The 21101-nt window shown below is 41.1% G+C and overlaps 9 protein-coding genes across 9 annotated transcripts; 6 read left to right on the forward strand and 3 right to left on the reverse strand.

Moving 5' to 3' along the window:
• Window positions 1-1299: 1299 nt before the first annotated feature.
• Window positions 1300-2437, reverse strand: BBOV_IV003540 (Ribosomal_S5_C superfamily protein). Its single transcript, XM_001609468.1, has 3 exons — window positions 2286-2437; window positions 2184-2244; window positions 1300-2068 (listed from the first exon to the last, which is right to left on the reverse strand). The coding sequence occupies exons 1-3, from the start codon at window positions 2290-2292 to the stop codon at window positions 1327-1329; spliced, it is 810 nt and encodes a 269-aa protein (XP_001609518.1). The 5' UTR covers window positions 2293-2437; the 3' UTR covers window positions 1300-1326.
• A 586-nt stretch (window positions 2438-3023) lies between these two features.
• Window positions 3024-3719, forward strand: BBOV_IV003550 (uncharacterized protein). Its single transcript, XM_001609469.1, has 4 exons — window positions 3024-3257; window positions 3298-3345; window positions 3381-3457; window positions 3491-3719. Coding segments are annotated over exons 1-4 (354 nt in total). The 5' UTR covers window positions 3024-3029; the 3' UTR covers window positions 3492-3719.
• Window positions 3720-3881: 162 nt separating this feature from the next.
• Window positions 3882-4586, forward strand: BBOV_IV003560 (Glutamine cyclotransferase family protein). Its single transcript, XM_001609470.2, has one exon. It carries the CDS (start codon window positions 3970-3972, stop codon window positions 4573-4575), a length of 606 nt encoding a protein of 201 aa, XP_001609520.1. The 5' UTR covers window positions 3882-3969; the 3' UTR covers window positions 4576-4586.
• BBOV_IV003565 (uncharacterized protein) lies at window positions 4550-5099 on the reverse strand. The gene is made up of 4 exons (XM_051767947.1): window positions 5072-5099; window positions 4935-5032; window positions 4780-4897; window positions 4550-4741 (listed from the first exon to the last, which is right to left on the reverse strand). The coding sequence occupies exons 1-4, from the start codon at window positions 5081-5083 to the stop codon at window positions 4553-4555; spliced, it is 417 nt and encodes a 138-aa protein (XP_051623592.1). The 5' UTR covers window positions 5084-5099; the 3' UTR covers window positions 4550-4552.
• Window positions 5100-5222: 123 nt separating this feature from the next.
• BBOV_IV003570 (DHHC zinc finger domain containing protein) lies at window positions 5223-6621 on the forward strand. Its single transcript, XM_051767065.1, has 8 exons — window positions 5223-5453; window positions 5489-5547; window positions 5581-5702; window positions 5742-5870; window positions 5907-5968; window positions 6006-6137; window positions 6173-6351; window positions 6388-6621. The coding sequence occupies exons 1-8, from the start codon at window positions 5373-5375 to the stop codon at window positions 6599-6601; spliced, it is 978 nt and encodes a 325-aa protein (XP_051623079.1). The 5' UTR covers window positions 5223-5372; the 3' UTR covers window positions 6602-6621.
• Window positions 6622-6795: 174 nt separating this feature from the next.
• Window positions 6796-15403, forward strand: BBOV_IV003580 (uncharacterized protein). Its single transcript, XM_001609472.2, has one exon. It carries the CDS (start codon window positions 6936-6938, stop codon window positions 15396-15398), a length of 8463 nt encoding a protein of 2820 aa, XP_001609522.1. The 5' UTR covers window positions 6796-6935; the 3' UTR covers window positions 15399-15403.
• Window positions 15404-15467: 64 nt separating this feature from the next.
• BBOV_IV003590 (uncharacterized protein) lies at window positions 15468-17271 on the forward strand. The gene is made up of 7 exons (XM_051767925.1): window positions 15468-15549; window positions 15587-15713; window positions 15756-16083; window positions 16122-16418; window positions 16455-16899; window positions 16935-17153; window positions 17191-17271. The coding sequence occupies exons 1-7, from the start codon at window positions 15478-15480 to the stop codon at window positions 17257-17259; spliced, it is 1557 nt and encodes a 518-aa protein (XP_051623080.1). The 5' UTR covers window positions 15468-15477; the 3' UTR covers window positions 17260-17271.
• Window positions 17272-17329: 58 nt separating this feature from the next.
• Window positions 17330-18189, forward strand: BBOV_IV003600 (Ribosomal protein L7/L12 C-terminal family protein). Its single transcript, XM_001609474.2, has 6 exons — window positions 17330-17506; window positions 17546-17630; window positions 17674-17742; window positions 17778-17820; window positions 17856-17929; window positions 17968-18189. Exons 1-6 carry the CDS (start codon window positions 17333-17335, stop codon window positions 18186-18188), a joined length of 666 nt encoding a protein of 221 aa, XP_001609524.1. The 5' UTR covers window positions 17330-17332; the 3' UTR covers window position 18189.
• BBOV_IV003610 (uncharacterized protein) lies at window positions 18190-20767 on the reverse strand. Its single transcript, XM_001609475.2, has one exon. The coding sequence runs from the start codon at window positions 20700-20702 to the stop codon at window positions 18192-18194; it is 2511 nt and encodes an 836-aa protein (XP_001609525.1). The 5' UTR covers window positions 20703-20767; the 3' UTR covers window positions 18190-18191.
• Between the last annotated feature and the right edge of the window lie 334 nt (window positions 20768-21101).

A 21101-nucleotide genomic window follows, 5' to 3' on the forward strand; every position in this document is an offset into this window, starting at 1 on the left:
GCAGAAATAATGGAATTACATCACCCATGAAGATAACAAGAACAATCGACCCGAGATATGTTCTAACATTGACACCCATTGACGTAACAACTATAGTCAAAACAAATATCAACATAGTTTTGTTTTTGGTAATAACAACAGATTCGCTTTTGCAAAGCCAAAGAGACATGTCCATTGTATTTAATAAGTAAAAATTATGGAGATACGCACTAACAAGTATCACCGTTACTTTCATATTTGAAGGCAAATTAATCTGTTTTGATGACGTTTTAAAAATGCATTAGACTATTCAACTAGTTGTCACATTATATTAATCTTAATCCGTGAACCATACCCATTCCAACCGTATACAGAGCTTATGCAACTTCAGACAATCGGATATGTTCAATCATATGCAAACCCATAAGACTAAATGTTTAAGGGTCGATGTTAGATTTCTCAATCTCACATGCGGTTCGCGTACATCGTTAAATATTTCGGCAATTCTTTGAAAGCAGGATTTTTAATTATATCGAAGTTTTCAAATGGTTGCACCATGACCATTGAAGCCGCACTAACCCTAGATTGACTCATCTTTAATTACATCGGAAGGCTCACGCCGGACCTTACAGGTCAACAGCCGTATATCATATAGAGAACCACCACCAACTATTTGTGTCATTCGGTTGACCAGACATACGCGATGGAACAGACCAATTTCTAAAATACGGAAAATAGAGACGGGCATTTGCAGCAAAACATTCTACAATGACATATTCAGCACTGCAAATGACGTTAACAAACCGACAGGAGTTACAGTAGGATATTCACCAACGGATAAGACAATCACCAGTGTCATTTGGAAGGATAACTTATAACGGAGAGTCAACAATCGTTGTCAATCTTTACGACTCATCTGACAGAGAGTATCAACTTAATCAGCAAATCACACTGGAAAAAAAGTACTACTCTAAATCATATCAAACAATGTGGATTATAAGGGGCGACTAAAAAACAGCGCCAAATAAAGGTTTATTAGAATTGGACCACAGGCTGTTGCTGATCGGGCATACCACCAAATATAACCATCAATTGATTTGACGTAATTTCAAATATTGGCACAAGGTATCTTTTGGTATGTCACCGGAACTGTTACACTCCACAATATACTACCATGGTGTCATTAAAGACCCAATCTTATTATTCATACAGGACTATTATTTATAATAAGACTGTAAGACAGACAACGGTATAAATTCACATCACTTACCGTATACAGGGTAGATGAAGAACCAGCATAATACAAAGTATTATGTGGTTAAATATGATCAGAAGATTACAACATGTTCAAGCGTAATAGGATGAAGCCTCCGGAGCTACGTGAGTCTTACCGGATGTGAGGAAACTGGAAAACTCCTCGTAAATCGAAGGCTGGAGCTTAACCTGTCTCCAAAGATCTGGAGTTAGGTAGCCATATGTGGCAGAGAGAGCTGCAAATACAGCCTTAAGGAAGTTACCCCTGGTCTTGGTGGATCCAGAAGAACAAGAAAAACAGTCCTTAATACCGGCGAAAGAAAGAAGCTTCTTTGTGGTGGGAGCACCGACGATTTGTGTACCTCTTGGGGCAGGAACAAGCCTACATCTTACACTACCAGACTTTCCGTGTACCTTCATGGGCACGGTGTGTGGGTCACCAATCATATTTCCCCAATATCCACGTCTAACAGGGATTAAAGAGAGCTTGGCAGAGATGATAGCACCACGAATAGCCGTAGCCACTTCCTTAGCACACTTTGTGCCCAAACCACAATGACCGTCGAAGTCTCCGATAGCTACAAACACTTTAAACCTCGTGCGTTGACCAGCGTTAGTCTGCTTCTGAACGGGTACTATCTTAACGACATCATCCGCTAGCTTCTTGTCAGTGAGGGTGGGCTGGAAGAAGTAATCCACAATCTGGTATTCCTTAATTGGGATGGAGTGAAGATATATTTGTTCAATAGATTGGATAAGACCGGCGGCGACCAATCTACCAAGTTTAGTGACAGGGACCCAGCTCTTCAGGTCATCTTCACTTCCACCACGACCTCTAACATTACCAATGAGAAATATGATTATAAAAACTAAAATCATAAAATAAATATACGAATAATAATACTAAAAACACATCCTCACATATGAATCACGGTGTATTATCGGCTTACCTGGAGGATGCGCGTCTACCACCCCTACCACGGCCAAAACCTGACCCAAAACCACCACGTTCTGTACACATATATCAACATTTTTGTACAAAGTCATCATACCCGCCATTCTGAAATCACAGAAGCAAAATTTTGTTCGTCTTGCCAATAATGTTTTTTATAACGACAGTTCCGTTACCTACAAATACTTGTTTGGCGATATTCGCTATGATTCTTGACACAAGCGAATATATAGCCGAATCCAGAATGATTCCAAATGATATAGAGCAGGGGTTCTGTCGTTTACGTTCAAATAACACTCCAAGGCCAGTATATGGGGTCGCTTAGGCAAAGGGCGAGCCCCTTGATTTCGGCCCATAAACTTGATTTTACAACATAATACGCACATCAAAAGGCAAATTTAAACATTGAACAACACATATGAGATGAACATATTTTTTAAACACACTTATTATTAGCTAATCATCTTATATACATCCTTGCTTCATCTGGCCACAATAGCCAAAGATAGTCATTAACTTTGTCTTTATGATCTTAAACACTTCAAATATTGTTTGTTCTACATTTGTAATATATAATCTGCATTTTGTTAGGATTTTAAAAACAGGTTTTCGGTATTACTCAGTTTGTCGTTTATGATACGTATTCCCAATGCGTTATGTACGATATAAAAGTTCTCAAAGTATACTTTGTCAATATTCAGCGTGCTATAGTAACACATTTTGTTAGATCAACTTGTGAACCTTTAGGAATCTCGACACACTTGTATGCTTAAACCGCACATTAGCTATACTGCGTATACACAGTAATAAGTTTCTGTTAACATCATATGATGTTTAATTTACGATGTTAAAATGGCAATATATGTTAACACAGTTACACATTTTGGTTGGATTGGCGTACTTCGTAACCAGATCTACATTTGGTAGCGTGGTCCCGGAAAAGCCGGGAAACAGCATTATCACTGAAGACTTGGACCGTTTTACATTATATAAGGTGCGGCTTAGTAACGTATCAGGTGCTGTTAATGCGGAAGATTTTCGTGTTGAGCTGATCGGTACACAATTCGTTCATGTAGGTTTAGGTAAATCGCAGAATCACAGATATACTGCAGATTACCGCAGAAGGTTCAACTGTTGATTGGAAAATACGTTTAGATACGGTATGCCAGTATCATTTCACCATCATATCTTTTAGCATATTCCAATTGGTGTTATATTTTACCCAGAATTCAGTTTAGCCATGGAACGGTTAGAACGTGATGTTGCTGTATGGTATGTCATTCCTGTATGATGCAATATATATAGATCTCTAGGATTGTTAATATAAGGATCCCTAAGTACTATGACTTGGATCCAATTGCATTTAAACGTGAGGAATTATGACGGGTCATACTTACAGACACATTCAATCTATTCTACCGCCTTATAATTGGATCTCGTTTATTACCATAGTAGCGCTATGCCTAGGGACATACATCCATTTGAAGGGTACTAATATTGGTGTAAATAACGCCAATGTTAAACATCTTTGCGATGTAAAATGGAGTCAAAATATCCCGCATTCGTGCTCTTTAGGCGGATCAACGTCTCCTCCATTTACCCAAGGGTTGTTTTTTAGCTCATTTGATAGGTTAATTGAAAGTTCAGGACTTGCTTCTGCAAGCTTTCTTCGTGAGTTTTCGGCTAATACGGGCGAAACAATTCGGCGAGTGGAGCTACCCAATGGTTATTTTGCCGAAGGTGCTACGTTTGTAGTGGAGCCGAACACCCTTCGTTTGTACGTGATGGTACTGACATATAAAGACAATGTGGTACTGTTCTATGATTACAAAACATTCCAATTGACGTATGTACATCAATGGCGTTATGTAGGTTTCGGGTTAACATCAAATTATAACCACGACACAAATAACCTGGAGGAATTTGTCAAGCATCAAGAAGTGTGGATGACCACTGGAGGAACCCATTTACTGTCTTTAGAATTACCACCTTCTTTTCGATTCGGACCTCCCATGGTGAAAAAGGCTATTCCAATAACGTTCAACGGACTACGGTTACGTTACGTGAATGAAATGGACTACAACCATGAGACTGGGACCATATATGGCAACATTTGGACAAGCGACTTCATTGTTGAAGTTGATCCTAAAACTGGGATATGCTTACACTTATGGGACTTAACTCCATTGAAATTACAACAACCAGACAACGTAGACGTCATGAACGGTATAGCGTGTGATTCAAGATCCAAAGGCTGCCTTATCACCGGAAAGTTTTGGCCAAATATATACAATGTAGACTTATTAATTACAGCAACGTCAGCACGCGATGTTCCATCAGCATTCTATCATGATTACTGCACTGAGTTTAAGGCTCCTTCAGAACAGTGAGTAGGGCCTTCACTAGCTCATCTACACGAATAAATCCATTTTGCTCTGTCAAGTTTAGGTCTGCTAAAAACGCATCAATTTGATCATCTGGTATATGATGATTTGTCTTGAGGATGTATACAATGGTGCCCCTGTTGACAGTTCCATTACCACTGGCATTTAAGTTCTGCATATCTTTGAATACCTCCAAGGTTGGAAACTTACGGTAAAAAGTTTTGTAAGTTCATCTACAGTATATTGTTTAGCCCTAAGTTTCCCGGCAATATCCACTAGCTGCTCATGCGATATTTCGTTACCCAGTACATCAATTGTTTCTGTATCTCTAACGTAAAATAAAATTTAATAATAATTATAGATACTTTACCGCCACTCCTGTTGCTGATATTATATTAATGGCTTCTTCTTTGTTAAATGCATTTTTGCTGCCTCCTGCGAAGAGCAGAGCTGCTTCATTTATCTACACATCTTTTCAATATAATTGAAAACATTTACTTACCTTATTATTCATATTAAAAAATCCTTGTGTGTATATTAAAAGTGCCTCTGAACACAACCATGCTCACAGAAGTACACCTTGATTCGCACATCATTTTTTGGAACATTTAAAATTTATTTATAAAAGCATTTTCGCATATTTTACAATGTATATTATTAAATAATTTAGGCTGCTGCCGCTCCATCATTTCAAAATTTGATTTATCACATCCTGGATATATTACGTAGACAGCGGTCGAGGTCGAATAAGTGATGGGCGGTCGGGCTTCTTTAAACATCACTGCCCCTTATAGGTGGCTCAGATGGTCTCTATCGTAATACCGCCTGCTGAGCGGCAGCAGAATCATCAACTAGTGTTATCTCGTCTTGGCGTATTTATCGTGGTTTGTTTAAAATAGGTTTTCGATATTATTTCCAGACTTATATACTGATAGCACAAGCTGCGTTCACAACAACTGTTCTTTTACTTAGATTATGGTTGGTAAATAGTTCTATGTTAACTATTTTCAGGTGGACATACCCTGTAATCACAGTCGTTTGTCTCATCTTCCATACATTGCTACTCGTTATGGCTTTGTGGTCTCACTGGATGTGCACATTGAGTGATCCTGGATATGTTCCACACATATACGGTATTTTTTTCTTCTTAAATTCTACTATTACTTTTGCAGATGAGCAGATTATTGAAGATGCGCTACGTTGGGGGTTCACCGATTGTCCAAAATGCAGATCTGTTCGTCCACGGCGGGCGCATCACTGTAGTGTTTGCAAACGTTGTATCATTCACATGGACCATCATTGTGAGTATGCCGCGTAAAATGTCTAATCACCTCTAGGCCCTTGGGTTGGCAATTGCGTAGGATTATTCAATCAGAAGTTTTTTATACAGTACACAGTCGTAAGTATTTGTTTGTTTGTTTTAATATATTTTCAAGTACATACTATCGGCCGGGATTTTTGAATTAACTATAATTACGGTCATTGCTTTGGATATGTACCATCTGTACATTAACGATATTGACAAACTTCTACATAAATATGGCACGTTATTAATGATTGTTGCACTAGTAAGTTGTTTGTATCCATTTCTGAGACATTTCAGGTAAACTATTTTGTGGCGATATTGTTTACCATGTTCACGCTCACGTTGTTCATCGACCAGCTGGTAAATATCTATCGCAACAGAACAGCGATAGACAAACTAAAGAAGGTAGTTACACGACATCAGACCTTCATGCAAACATTGACCCATGTTTTTGGTTGTCACCCTTGTTATAGATGGTAGGCCATAATATTTAAAAAATATACCTGTTTTAGGTTTCTCCCTTTACCGGCAAAGCCTAGGTACATGGGAGAGTCTCTGACTCCTGCTGATATTATTGCGCTTTCCGTTTTTGACGACACAGATGCAATATTAGCGGATCGTAACCATGAGCTCCAGGACATTTTGCCAGAGTCATCACCACGATCTCGATGGTTGCCAAAGTGCACCTGTTTATGGAAAAAGGAGCCTATGAATAATGAAGAATAATTTAGTTGTATATGTTTCTTTTAATGTCTATTGTGCTGCTGGTGCTTTTATTGCCTTACTGAGGGATGATTCCTGCTATTTAGAATTATTTTCACTTTTTTACCGTTATATAATATATACAGGGGATACATTTTTAGAACCTGCCAAAGTAGCTGGGTTCTTGCCTGTTGTTATTTTACCGTGGCATCTATTTCTTATAATCCTGGGTCGTGGTAATCGTCGGTTCAAATGTTGCACATTTCTATGTTTCATGCATTTGAATAGTAAATGTATACGGGTGTATGATATAAACTGATCCAACGGATGATTCTCATATGTTAACCCATTGTAGACAATGAGCTACAGCCGATGGCCCACTACTTCGCCCGTATCGGGAATCTCTGCAGCTACATCGTCATATGACCCTATGGTGATTCCTACAAATGACGCTACTACTGCTGCCATGCTGCAGAGGACGATGCAAAAAAACTCTGATCGATCGCATCCGGCAGAGGGTTCAATGTCAATACTACAACGTTATAATGGTGCATTGGAGATGCTCCGCAACAGGCTCTGGAATAGTACGGCAAAGGGCAATTTATCATTTGAAGAACCTGATGACGGAGAGCCGACTTCTTCCGAGCTCCCTTGGAATGACGGTGATGATTCACATATAATATCTGTAGAGCGAGATCTTAGCGTGCGCAGTGCATTGCGTTTAAAGCACCTTTTACAAAGTGGCAATACCGTTCCTTCTGCAGTATTAGATGCGGTATTATCACACGATAAGGTTGTTCATCGGCTTCGTAGTTTGAATGATATTTTCACTTTTGGGAAGCGGCTCTATTTACCTGAGGAAGAAATGGATATTAATGTGATCAATGCTATTCGCACCGCTCTACCTCTTTTCAACGGTTCTTGCGTACCTCTTGTTATGTGGCCTTCTACGGATCCATCTCTTCACGACAATGAGCGCGTGCGCATTGAGGAGTCCACTGTGTTTGAGGCTTTACAGATATACTGTCTGCACAAGCATAACCGTGAGGTTTACATTGAGAGAAGCCGTTCATCCGCTAGCATGAATGAATCTAGTGGTTCGTTGGCGATAGACATGACCGACGTTGTTGTTGTCCGTGAGATCTCAGATACCATATTGGACGAGCTCTTGGCTACGTTATGGACTTTAGGTTATTTAGCTCTGCAGATGCATCCTGTAGGTTCTGACCAGTTGCGACCTTACGCATGTGCGATTTTATCAAATCCTGAAGAAATCGTGTCCCGTCTATGGAAAATGTATTTATCGTTTACCGAACACCTCAAGCTGCGATTCCTTCACATTAAGGATGTGGATGTTTCATTAAAGGATAACTTGCATGGTCGTCTGATAGTCGAGGCCCATCGAGTGGCGATTTTACAATGTGCCATTGTCAAGACTCTTTTGGATATACACATCGGAACCAGAAATATGACATTAGAGGAGTATCAGCGTTATGCAACTCACTTTGAGAGTCGCAACTTTACAGGTGCTTTTGCTATAGTTCGCAATGTGATGGGCGACGACGACTCTAAAGGTTCACAGCTTTTGAACCATGCTATTCACGAATTACAAGCTCTTGGTACTATGTTGCTTAGTAGTTTCTTTTTGTACAGAGGTTTCGGTGCTGATAAGATATCATCATGCGACAATTCTTTCGTGTCAGAAGCTACTACGTATATGTATTCACAGTTGACTCTTATGGATAATGGTGACACTAATAAATCCAGAGCCATGTTGATATTTGCCTTTACTGGTTTTTTGAAGAATTTATCTATTGGTGATTCTGCTTGCAATGCTGATCTTCAGTTCATTGAAAAAGCTTCTGCTCATCTAGAGAGTTACGTTTCCAGTTTGGAATGGTTGGCGTTATCACGTGACTGTTTTGGCCGAAGCAATTGTTCTCCCAGTGCCACAATCACACAATTTCCATGTCGTTTGTTGTTATTGGAGTCAATTGCTTCTGTTATCGATATTTTCGGTGTAAAGAGGGTTCCACATCTGGAGAGCGTTGTGAACGCTCTCTGTATTGTGGTTGATCGTGACAATACTCCCGATCTTGCTTACCAGGCTACTAAGCTTTCCCTCATGGAACGCATAGGCGAATATTTGATGTCGAACTTTCCCTTTGGTTTATCGAGTTTATTCCAGTTGTTTGGTGCATTCTTACCGTTCTGCGGCAGCCATGTGGATGATGAAAATATCGTTGACATTGATAACGACCATACTTCTATGGATATAGTTGTGCGAATATTACTATCAAAGTTTGACAGCATTGTTATAAGTCCACTCACTTCCCCTGTAGAATACAAATCTGACACCGGTGAGATTGAGGTAACTGAAGATATTTATTTGGATGTACAACTTTTACAAATGCTTGGTTTGGACAAACGGTTACTACTGGATAAATGGTTTTCTTGGGAAATGAGCAATAGCATCTGTGTTATACGTGCTGGTATCATGGGTAAACCTGTTCTGGTCAACGATTTGCGTAATTTATCCTGGAATGCAACGGCTAGCCCACTTGGCGATGATCAGGACCTATGGGTAGTTGATGCTGATGTGTCTACTTCGACCTCCAATGGCAATATTAGCGCGTTATGGATGCAGGAAGCGTCGTTGGAAAACACTGGAGTGAATAAATCTGGATTGCGCGGATGCCACTTCGAACTGAATGATGCAATAACTTTCGAGATTTATTCGAACTCTGGGAATGCGAAGTCACAAAAGAATATGACTGGGCATTTCACTCTGCTGCGAGCTCTCTGGCTTGTTTGGAGAGGATGTATTATGTACATAGTGCATACAGGACGAGAGTTACCACATCAGGCCCTTGGTACTTTTGTAACTGTCAATAGCTTACTTACTGGGATCATATCTAGGTTTCCTCGTCTCATTTCTATGATTGAGGACCACATAAATGTAACCTTTTGCATGAATGAGAGCAACAGCAGATATCCATTTGGCCCTTCAAGCATTATATTTCACTACACTCTTCTATATTTGGTTTGCTTGAAACATCTTCAGTTACATGTCATGCTTCCTGAAGTGATCGATGCCATACGAAGCTTCCTTCAACCTACTTACGTCATACCTGTAGGTGAAAACGTCACAGAGGTTGAATTCCACCGTTACTGGATTTTCTTACAATCATTGGAGTCATGTTCTCAGTTTTTGACTGATGATCATGGTTTATCAATGTTCGCTTTTCTGGAGCGCATTTTGCACGAAGAAGAGCGCCCTCTGCGTACTTATCCAGTGACACGTGGAATATTAAAGTTTTTCAAGGAGTTGTTGATTCAATGCCCACCCGAGCTATGGATGCTCAGTGCTTGGCATCATGGTATGTTGAATATGTCACATACTTCTTTAGAAATGGAGTCTAGCAACGTAACGCATGGATTGGATCTGTCATACTTAAATAATCTAAGGCGACATGTCCATGTGAATGCACACAAGTCCAACGATCTTTACAACCCTTTCCAATCACAGTTACTTTGTGAGATGTTTGGCTACGTCCTGAAAACCGTATTTCATGCTATAAACGATTTTGAGTTTGCTGACAGTGCGGAGCGTTTCTGTATGGTTGAAGATATAGCTGAAATAGCACAGCTTACTTGTGGTATATTTCGTGTTTACAACTACGATAATGGCAAACCCTTTTCGGCGGCATCCGATAGCCAAGTTCCTGAAGATCATTGGGCCCAAGGTCTTAATGAGTTGATCAATCGCATACTTTTGATTCTTTCTGGGTCCAGTTACATCATGGGTGTTGTGAATGCTTTGACATTCCAGATGGATCTTTTGAAATACCACCAAGGGCCATTGGGCGCTTCCCTTGTTATGGTAAACCCTTTGAAGTTCAGCGAGATGAGTCTTTCATTCTTTACGCTGCGCAGTATATTACATCGACGTATGGGTGTAGTGATGCTGTCGAGTACTAAAGACCTAGGATTTTACGCATCGCAGTGTAAATTGAATTATCGATATCGGTGGTTAAGATTTCATGAAAACACTTCGCTTATGGGTCAATCAAAGCGTATACTGGCTGTGAAATTGAAGTTTTTAAGAAACTTGTATGTGATTGCGCTCCCCAAGAACCGCAACCCGCTGTTTAATACTTTGGCAGAAACTTTGGGATCACCACTATTCTTGAGATGCCGCAATGGAACGGACCATCGTGGGAAGTTTATAACATCCCATGATCAACTACTGGACCCAAAGGATCCAGTTGTTTATTTTTCGAGGCACCAGATGGACTTGCTGCGTGCCAGTCTTCCACAGGCATCAGTGGTAACATCAATTGTGTTTCACACTTATACAACCGGTTTTGCCTCTACTGCTACTGACATTCTATCACTATATCTGCTTCTGTCTGACCAATTCAAGCTTCAACGGGGTGTTTACAACGAATCAACCGTTGATAACTCTCGCATCATGTTAAATCAGTTGGCCAATACACGAGGTCATTACGATATCATTTCTCATACTGACAAAGACGAGATTTGCTTCTATGAGCATTTGATATCTGTTTGCTTGGATGGTAGAAAACGCAGTTATGAATTGCGAGTATCTATTATGCAGTATCTGAATGTAGCCCTAAGTACGTGCAGTGGTATGGAAATGCTCTGGGATAACAATGGCGTGGATGTTAAGGCTCTTTTGGACTTTGTGGACTCTATGTTGAGATTGCATTTACTACATGGTCATGGGCATAGTTTGGGTGATGTTACAATAGCACAGCATGCCCTTTTAATATTGCCCCGCTTGATTGAATTGTCCAAGGGTACCCAGAACTACTGCTGGGAGACTATAACGTTTTCACTCAATGTTCTCATTGAGTTATGGCGTAGCTTTGATTCCAATTTGTTTTTAGATGCGGATACAACCTTTTATCAACAGGGTGCAGCCCCTCGCAGCACCATGGCAAAAGAGTCATGGTTCGACAAAGTCGTCCCTGATCTTAATGTACACATGTCGGATTCTTTGGTCGAACGTCGTTTGGGACTTCTGCGCATAATGGGTGCTGTCTATGCCATTTTAGACAGCTTGAATGCGTATCTATTACATTCAAAGTTACGTTCTACTGATCCTCCAGACGAGTTTTTGCATCTATTATCTTCAGTTAGCATGAACTGGGAATTTATGGATACCCTATTCCCTATAGTTTTTTATGATTCCGGATTTATACATTCCTATGTAAAGAACGATGTTACTGAGCGAAAGATGGGCCATTATTATCGTTTAGGCTTATGGTTGGGTGAGGATTGTTTAGATCCTCTTTCACGGCTTTTGCACCATCTATACGACATGAAGATTTCTCATCATCATTTGCTGATGCAAGGTGACTCCCTGTACGGTGTTGAGCCTTTTGATATTACATCGATGCTAGGACGGTTGAACCGTTGCAACTCTCAGGCGCCTCATAAAAAAATTGACAATCTCATATCCTCCAACAGGCTAAATATAAATCGTTATGCTAATATGCTAGGCGAAATGGTTGGTCCATCTGAATCCAATGCTTTGAAAAGTCGTAAATATGAACTAACTTCTGGCGCCACAGCTGTTATGCCATCCGATCCTGGATTTCACACGCCATTTTATACCTTTGGCACTGCGTATGAGTTTGGTCACAATTACCTTGTGGACGTTGAAAAGTTTCACCACCTCTCTGTGATATTGATTACATCATCAGACGACAAGGCCAATGTCTTATATTCCGAGGGTATGGGTATAGTACGTCGGCATATCGAATTGATTCCTTATATAGAGTCGTTGAATGATCTTAAAGTGATGCTGTTGCGTCAGTTATGCAATTTGGTGACAAACTTCCGTTCACAAAAGCCTGCCATTTATTCCAGGATGCGAGGTCTATTGGACAATGATGTGGCTACACGTGATAATGCTAATATCGCTATCGGAAATCACATGGAACCTTTTAAGATGTACGTGTTTAATGTGGCCATGATGCTTCATTTTATTATGACTCTTCCCAGTTGTTTGTCTGAGCACCCTTTATACATTGGGCTATTCATTGACCTTTTGCATTTAATTCTGGAAGGAGGCTTGGACATCATGGAGCTGGAACCGAGCTTTTCAAATTATTACGAATGCTACCGTTCATCACATCAGTCTGACGAAAGTGGTTCCGATTTGGGCATTTCCCAAGATGGGTCCAACGTGACCAAAGGTTGCGACAAGGACAAAGTAGCTCAAGAGTTCCGTTCTTTTGCCTTAAATGTATTTTCTGGTCTACTTGTTCAGATATCTCACTATATTTTAGAGTTTAGCAGGCATTTTTACAATGTGTTGGATGTTGATTTCAGACCTAAAACTTCATATAGACGTTCGCTTCGTGTGAGGGTGGCAGCACTTTCATCATGTGTTGGACCTGGTGAACTCTTTAGCGCCGAGGAAGAAGGTATGTACATTGGTGATGCATCCAGTTCAGGAAATCGCGAATGCGTTTGCAAAACTATTGTCGGTAAGACAGTGGTTTTATGCAATGCAACTGTATGGCTTCATTTTATGTTATGTTCCTTTTTCAATTCAATGTATCGCATTACTTCATCGGTTGCTAAGGCATGTTACAAGGCTGAGCCTCGTGATATCGATGATGGTGCTATCGAATGCCATCAACGTATGACTACTTACGCCTCTAAAGCTCTTTACGATACTTGCATTAAAAAGATTGATGCACTGCGCACTGCAAATGATCGTTTACTTCAATGTTTTGCTGATGCTGGTTGCAACACCTTGCGGAGTACGGAGGTTGAGTCTGCATTTGTCTTTATAATGGGCCCCTACTCAAGCTTGTTGACTTTGCAATCTATTGTTTTAAGTGATATAAACTCAGATTATACGAAAGATGTTTGTTATCCATATGTGGTGCAACTAGTTGATGCATTGACGAAGCTTCCTTACAGCACTTCAGCGTGCATATCACCAAGCATTGTTAAATATGGCGACTTTGTGAACTCCAGTGTTTTGACTAAGTGTGACAAGATGTATATGGCTGAATGTTTGCGCGGTATGTCTAAGGGTTTGATACGTTATGAGAACTGCAATTGGCTTCGTACTTTACTCTACAAGTTGTTTGAGCGTTTTAATGTTATCTTGTTGCACGGGATTTCATCTATGTCAGTCCTCAATGGCTTCATTGAATGCCAGTTAATACAAAGGTTGTACTTGTATTCTTTCCTGTGTCAGTTTGTTCAGCCTCTGCAACATGTAAATCCCAAGTCACTCCTATCCAACTTCTCAGCACATACTCTTGATGGCACCGTTGGCAATTGCTTAGAGGTCATGGAGAGCAATGTAGCCACTTGGTACCCAGCCTACCAGGTTTATAGTGATGGTGAGGCTGTGAGGTGCCCATATCACCTCTTACATTGTGGACTACTCAGGTTTGTTTCTGAGTTGTGCAGCTATCACAGTAGCACCAATGCAATGAAGAATTCGAACATGGAGTCTATGTCTACTGTAATGCCTCTACTACTGAGTGTGGTTCACTTGTTGCGTCAACGGTGTATGCATGTGTTGACATCTGATTTAACCCTGGCCACTATGGAGGAGTGCTACGTTATATTTACCATTTTACGTCAGATATGTAGTTGGCGTCGGCTACCCGATTCGGATAGTGCATTAATGCCTGAGTTGTTGCGTTGTTCAATGCAATACTGCTCTAACCTCATACAAGCCTTCCAAAATGGTCTGGATAAGATTTACGACCAGATTCCACCAAAGACTGTGGATGAGGGCATACTTTCAACGAAACATGGCCTAGAAACTAAGGTATCGTCAGGAAACAAATCACCTGATGCATTAACCATGAACAACTCACGCCAAGTTTATCGACAGCGCTGCTTATATCTTGCACTGAAAACTGTGGAATCATTCATTACGTTCTTGTTGAACACTGACATCACATTAGGCTGTGTAAATCAGTTACCACCAACACTGGAAGCATTCTTGAAAAGTGGAGACCCTGCTAATTGTCGCCGTATGTGCGGTGTTGATCGTGTCGTCTTCCAGTCTGTACTCCGCGGACAACCTGTGTCCAAGCCTGTGTTATGCACTCGAGATGACATGTCGAAAGCAGGTCCTAACGACCCTACTTTTGAATTGATGTGCGATGCTCTTGGTACTTGTGTGGATCTCTACCTTTGGTCCTTGCGTGTCTACAGGGAGTTGCGTGGCAGCAGCAAAGAACCATTCCTTCTTGGGTTCCGTCAAGATGCGGAGGGCGGCGTTCACGTGGCTCTGAGTTTGTACAGTACTTTGGGTGGTGATTATTTCCGAAATGGCGTTGATAGCATTGATTGCCTAGTCTACGAGAATGTTTCTGTTCGTGCTCATAACCATGTGGATGTAGTTCCATCTCAGGTACCACTCGTTGAGTTTCAGTCTCTTTTTGGGTGTGTCATTGAGAAAAGTGCTCTTTTCTGCGCTAGTGCTGTCAATACGATTTTTTTGCAAAACCAACTTTACACTCACGACGAATCACGTTCCAGAGGTCTTATAGATGGGCGTACCAAAGTAATCCCATCTTCTGGATTAAACAACAATTATATTGGTTTGCTTCAGCCATCATCATCGCGGCTTCACAGCACGTTGACACTTTTGCACAATGCCTTTTCTGAGGTTGCTTCGAAATCCACTTACCTATCGGATTCTACTGTCGAATTTTGCAAGATGTTGGGTGAGCAGATAGACACTCGTATAGTTCAATCTAAGATGCTGTACGATGTTTTTGGTGACAGTTATGTCTACTTGGAGCGTTAATCTGTCAGGCTTGTGCTTGCACATCATGCTTGTGGCATAACCATCAATTAATTTTACATCGCACGTTGTTTATATATAAATGCCTAATGAAGTGGTTACACATTCTTCTGGATTCCATGAGGAATCTGCATTTATTCGTTTGTTAGGTGACGTAAGTTTTCTCTTGTCTTGTACACACCATGTCACAGTTTTCTGATCCTGTTCCATTAATCCAGGTAATCGGCTTGTGCACGAATGAGTGGTGTAAGGATGCGGAATCTTATTTATCAGAGAAGGGTGTGCCATTTGCCGCGCTTGACTGTGCAGTCTTTGCAGGTGTGTTACTTCTATAATGAAGAATCTCTATCGCAGCCACAGAATGCCGCAGCGAGAATCAATCGGCGCTTATAACATGGAAGTTCACATGCTTTACAAAGCAACTTCTTCATAGTGCATCTTCGGCATTCCCTTTGGAATCACATCGCATTGCTAAGTTGAAGAAGCACGAGATACACAATTGCCTGGATTTCGTACATCTTGTTCATTCGATTACAAAGACTACAGTGGGATATACTGAGGAAAATGGCATACGTTGCGTTGTATTGCTGATAAAGGACTACCAGGCGTTACTATCTCATGAGCATTCATTGTTCAACACACTTTTACGCATACACGAAAAGCTTTCACGTTTCCCTGCCACTGAATCGTGAGTTTACAAGTTATTCTGGCTTTTATGTTTCTTAGTCTTTGTGATAAGAAGGTAGTGGTGGTTTTCGTCGGTCCTCATCCTATTCCTCCCGAGGTCACCAAGGGTGACTTTGCTATCCCTCTTATTCAGCTCTCAGTTTCTGATCAAAATGGTCTTACTGATCGGATTGGTACCAAGAATTTGGATTATGCGATTCAGAAGGCTCAGGAACAGGTGCATGGTATAAGCACTGATAATGCTGAGTTTCTTTGGAAGGGGTTTGTACAATATTTCGTGGGCACCGTTTACCCCTGGTATAAAACAGACCCTTTATCAATGGAGCTTTATTGCAGGTGAGGGTCCATATATTCACTAACCTAATGCTTTAGAATGCTATGGATGATATTCTTAGAACCTTTGCAAGGGTCGGAACTCCCCGGGGATAACGATTTGGATGACTGTTTGCATCACCTTTGCAAAAGTGTGGACATTCATATTAACAACATAACAAAACACTGTCGCAGTAGGTTCACTAGCGAGCTATTCAATTCCGCGGTATCTGAAACGTTTATCCAACGAAAACGTCTTGACAAGTTTAATGGCAGCCGGCTGTCAAAATACCTTCTTATCGGTGCCGCCATTTCTACCATGTGCCACCCTTATCAGATAAGACGCCGCTTGCGTAAACTCAAGGTTCGAGATATTGGTTCAGATGGTGCATTTTGGCGCCGTAGGCATAGGTTTGAATTTTGGTCTTGGATCGCCAACACCGAGTGGGTGTATGCTTCCAATGAAGGGGAGGGGATAAAGTTGGACCACATTTTATATGACCAGGTAGGTGGATACAATGTACATCATTACGTATGCAGATGCTATGGGTGATATCTGAGGGTTACGTCAAGCCGCTGAGTAACATAAGCTTGTGGCGTCGTTTACCAGCGTCCCGCAGTGCTGCCCTTTGGCATGTAACTGATACACCACCCTCTGCGGATCAGCCCTGGAGAGATTTTATGCTTCAAAATCGCAATATAGGCAGCAATTCATACTTGGGTCATATAATGTGTGCTTCAGCTCGTTTTATTTTCTGCGTAAGTTGCGTTCAAACTTTGATAAAATGATTCACAGGCACCTAAAGATCTAATTCTTTCGATAGTAAAGGACCTCAGCATTGATATGGATCAGTTTTTTTTCTGATGTGTTGTTGTTGTGACCAGCAGACACTCCATGCGGGTAACGCATACATCGTTGGCATTCAATATAATAAATTATGCACCTTCGTTCGTTAGTATTCTCTCCTGCGGTACACCCCGCTATTTTACCCTATATTCGTCGTTTTACTACTCCTTCTTATGATATTTTCAAAAAGTTGAAGGACAGTTCCGATGGCGGTGACTCTAGTAGCCAATCTGCCAGCGCCGGTAGGCGCAAGCCTTCAGACAGGGTACGGATATATTTTGATTATCTTGCAATTTTGCAATAGGTCATACGTCTAGTTGACGAGATACTTAATCTCACATTGATAGAATCTGCTGACCTCTGTGACCTCTGTCAAGAGCGTCTAGCCGGTTAGTTTCTGTTGCTAATCCTTGTTATTAACAATCAATTCAGGTCCTAACGTTAATGGTGGCTTTATTCCTGGAAGGTCTCCATTTCCTCATCCGCACACTTTCTTCTCAGGTATGTCGCTTGGTATATTGCTATCTAGCATTCAGGTGTTGGCATGATGCCCGAGCGATTATCACCTATGGGTGTGATGTAAGTGTATGTTACACACAATTAAAGAAGTACAGGCCACAGCCAGTTGCTGCTACTGTTGAAACTGCAGAGCCGCCTCCAGCGGAGACTCCTCAACCTACAAAACCAGGTTAGCTATTCTAACCAGGGATCTAATGTGTATTTCAGCCCAGAAGAGCACTGGCACTCTCACTTTGGTTGGTTTCGACGCCACAAAGAAAATCGCTCTCATCAAGCTTGTTCGTACAATCACTGGTTTGGGGTTACGCGAATCTAAGGAACTAGTGGAAAGCGCTCCTCGCCAGCTTAAAAAAGACCTTCCTTTGGAGGAAGTACAGAAACTCGCCCAGGATTTGGAGGCTGCGGGTGCTACTATAAAGATTGATTAATCGTTACTCTGAATCTATAGAGGACATCGGTTCCGTATCAGACATGATAGTTCTTTTCACTCTTGCTGATTGCATCATTACATGATCATCTACACGTGCTTCAGAACTTGAAGGTGCCTGCTCATCACTTTTATGTTTCGAGAGCGTGTTTGGCGTTGTTGAGCCTTTATGGTCCGTAATGTGACTATCTTGATGCATGTATCGTTTTGGCGTGTTGTTGCTTGAGATGTTTGACTGGATCCTCTTGTTAGTCAACTCCTTTTTGGCACGTCTGGCTTCATAGTAGCCACTTTCGTGACTTAAGGGTGGATTCTGTGTAGTGTACCGTTGTTTGCTAGGGTTCCCTACACTGCCTACCGACCCTAATTTCCGCTTTACTTGTTCATTAAAAGGGCCGCTTAGGGGATCTGTCGCTTGCGTTTTAGCACTTTTGGTGACCTCATCCAAAATATCGTTCTTACTAGCGCCACACTTTGGAATCTTTTCTTCTATATAATCACTTTTATCTTTCTTAATGTGCACATCCACATTCCATCTGATTTCAAGGTCATTGGATACAGCGCTACCAGAGTGCGGTGACTTCATACTATCCACTTGCTTGGATGTCAGTCTCTGGTCAGTATTGCTATCGCAGTTACTATCAAATGAATTTGATGACGATTCCGCTAAATTACCCGTTACATCACGCTTACGTTTGGGTATCTTTATCGAGTCTTCACCATCCGGTTCCATGGATGATCTCATTTGCTTCGTTTTAAAATCACGCCAACTGTCCGCTACATTTGTCGACCTATTGTTTGCAGTTTTTAATGACTTTTTTTCTGTTTCTGTCTTTTTATTCACGTTCTTGTCACTAGTTACTTTGGAATATCCCGGAGCCAATCTGCGTTCTCCCACCCCTTTGACATCTACTGCCTTTTTCACTACATGCGGTTTCTCGGTTATTGCAGGCAATTCTACTTTAGCCTTGTTCTGGACTACCGGTTCAGTTTTTAAATCTACTTCACTTTCTTTTGCACCATGTAAATTGCCTTTGTCCATCGTTTCTCCATTATCACTTTCATCGCTTAACATGTCAGTCGAAATCTCATCATCAGATGATTCAGAATCATTAATTTCTAGCGGTCTCCTTTTCTTAATGTTATTTTTGGCCTTTGCTCGTGCCCTCTTGATCTCCTGTCGCTCTTTATGATCGAGTTTAGCCACTTTTGTCTGAATTCTACTTGGGGTAGATGTCGTAAGTGGTTGTTTGGGAGGTGCCTGATCAACCTTAGCTGACATACTTTCCGACGAAACTGTCTCTGACAAATGGTTTCGTTTTGATGGGTCATTTTCAGATGATTCTGACACAGTCAGTGCGCCACCTGTATTTATGGTACCTTGTAATACTTTTGATTGAGCCTGAGACACAATGTTTGATTTTACCTCGTTGGGCTGAGATAATGTAGACTGCATGGTTACTGACATGGTGTTTGGGTGGATATTATGCTGCTTCATACTAGCTATTATCTTCTCATAATCATATTTCATTAGAACATTTTCCACACATCCTTTATGCAGAACAATCTTACGGAAACCTGAACGCCAAGACCTGAAGTCCAGTATTCCTGACCACCTCAATTTGATTGGTATCTTTTTTCGCAAATACTCGAGGTGCTCCAGGGCAGCACTTCTATACATGTCTATCAAAGTCGTTATAAAAGTCAGTGGGAAAACCTTCGTACTGTAGGCGTATCGTGCCAAACGTTCCATATTGTGGAGCTTGCGATAGTAATGATTTGCCCTATGGCCTATCAATTCTATTATTGAATATATGACGATTTTCTGCCGTTCTGCGGAACTGTAGAGATTTTTGGTTATCAGGTCTTCCACATCCCTCATCACGGTGCCCATGTCGTCACATACCCCAATGTAGTCGTTGATATCCACTGGTTTAATACATAAGCCCAAATCAGCGATGTGTAGACTGTTATTTATCGAATCAGATGACCTGATAGACGTAGAACGTGTTGCATAAGCGTTTGATGTCTTAGGTTCTGGTTGTTGGCTTTGAACAGGTTCAGATTTAAATCGTACTTTTGGGATTAAATCTGTAATAATATCCGATATCGTCTTCAGGACATATTTCACAGTGTTGATGTCAATGTCAAGGTTGGAAGTACACTCATCTTCACTGCAATCGTTATCTACATCTATAACTTCAAGCTCTTTTGCTAGCGGTTTGGCGAATGTTTTGGTCTTTCGAAACCTCTTGGATTCCTGGGTAGATTCATCATCATATATATCAGTGAATCTTCTGTTGGCAAATCGCATCTTAGGGTCGATGCCACTCATGATGGCAGAGGACCATCGCGTTTGTCGCGTCGAAGGCTCTTTTGGGTCCACGGATCCATTGTTAAATTCATTATTTGCGCATGATTCCCCTTGTTCCGATCCATATGAATCCGTTACATCACAATCTGGATTGGCAGTAGTGGAAGGCACCGCTGATACATGTGTGTTATTTTCCGACATGTTTAGTACGGCTACGTTTTTGTTATTGCATAATATTGAACCCCTAAGATATATATGCAACTATGATGTAGCAATTCAGATTAACGAACCCACATAGGCCCCTAGTTTACAGTGTCAGTCTACCAGCATCACGCCGTGACATGAAACAACTTGGTGACCATGCCTTAAGTCACTGTAGCATTTCTACTTGATCATATCATACAATAATATTAAATAATTATCATTACACAATAGTGTGTATTCTGCTGCATGATGTCGGTGGCAGCGAGTTAGCATTTGCCTGTTTCCCACGACATTGCCGGCGGGAGCCACTTGGTAGCCCTCCATCAATATTCTATTCTTTCATTGCACATAAGCACCGTAAGCTGACGATATACAACTTCTCTGCCGTGCATTTAA

Source organism: Babesia bovis (genome assembly GCF_000165395.2).
Source record: "Babesia bovis T2Bo chromosome 4 map unlocalized Chr4_2, whole genome shotgun sequence".
In the NCBI taxonomy this organism is placed as follows: Eukaryota; Apicomplexa; class Aconoidasida; order Piroplasmida; family Babesiidae; genus Babesia; species Babesia bovis.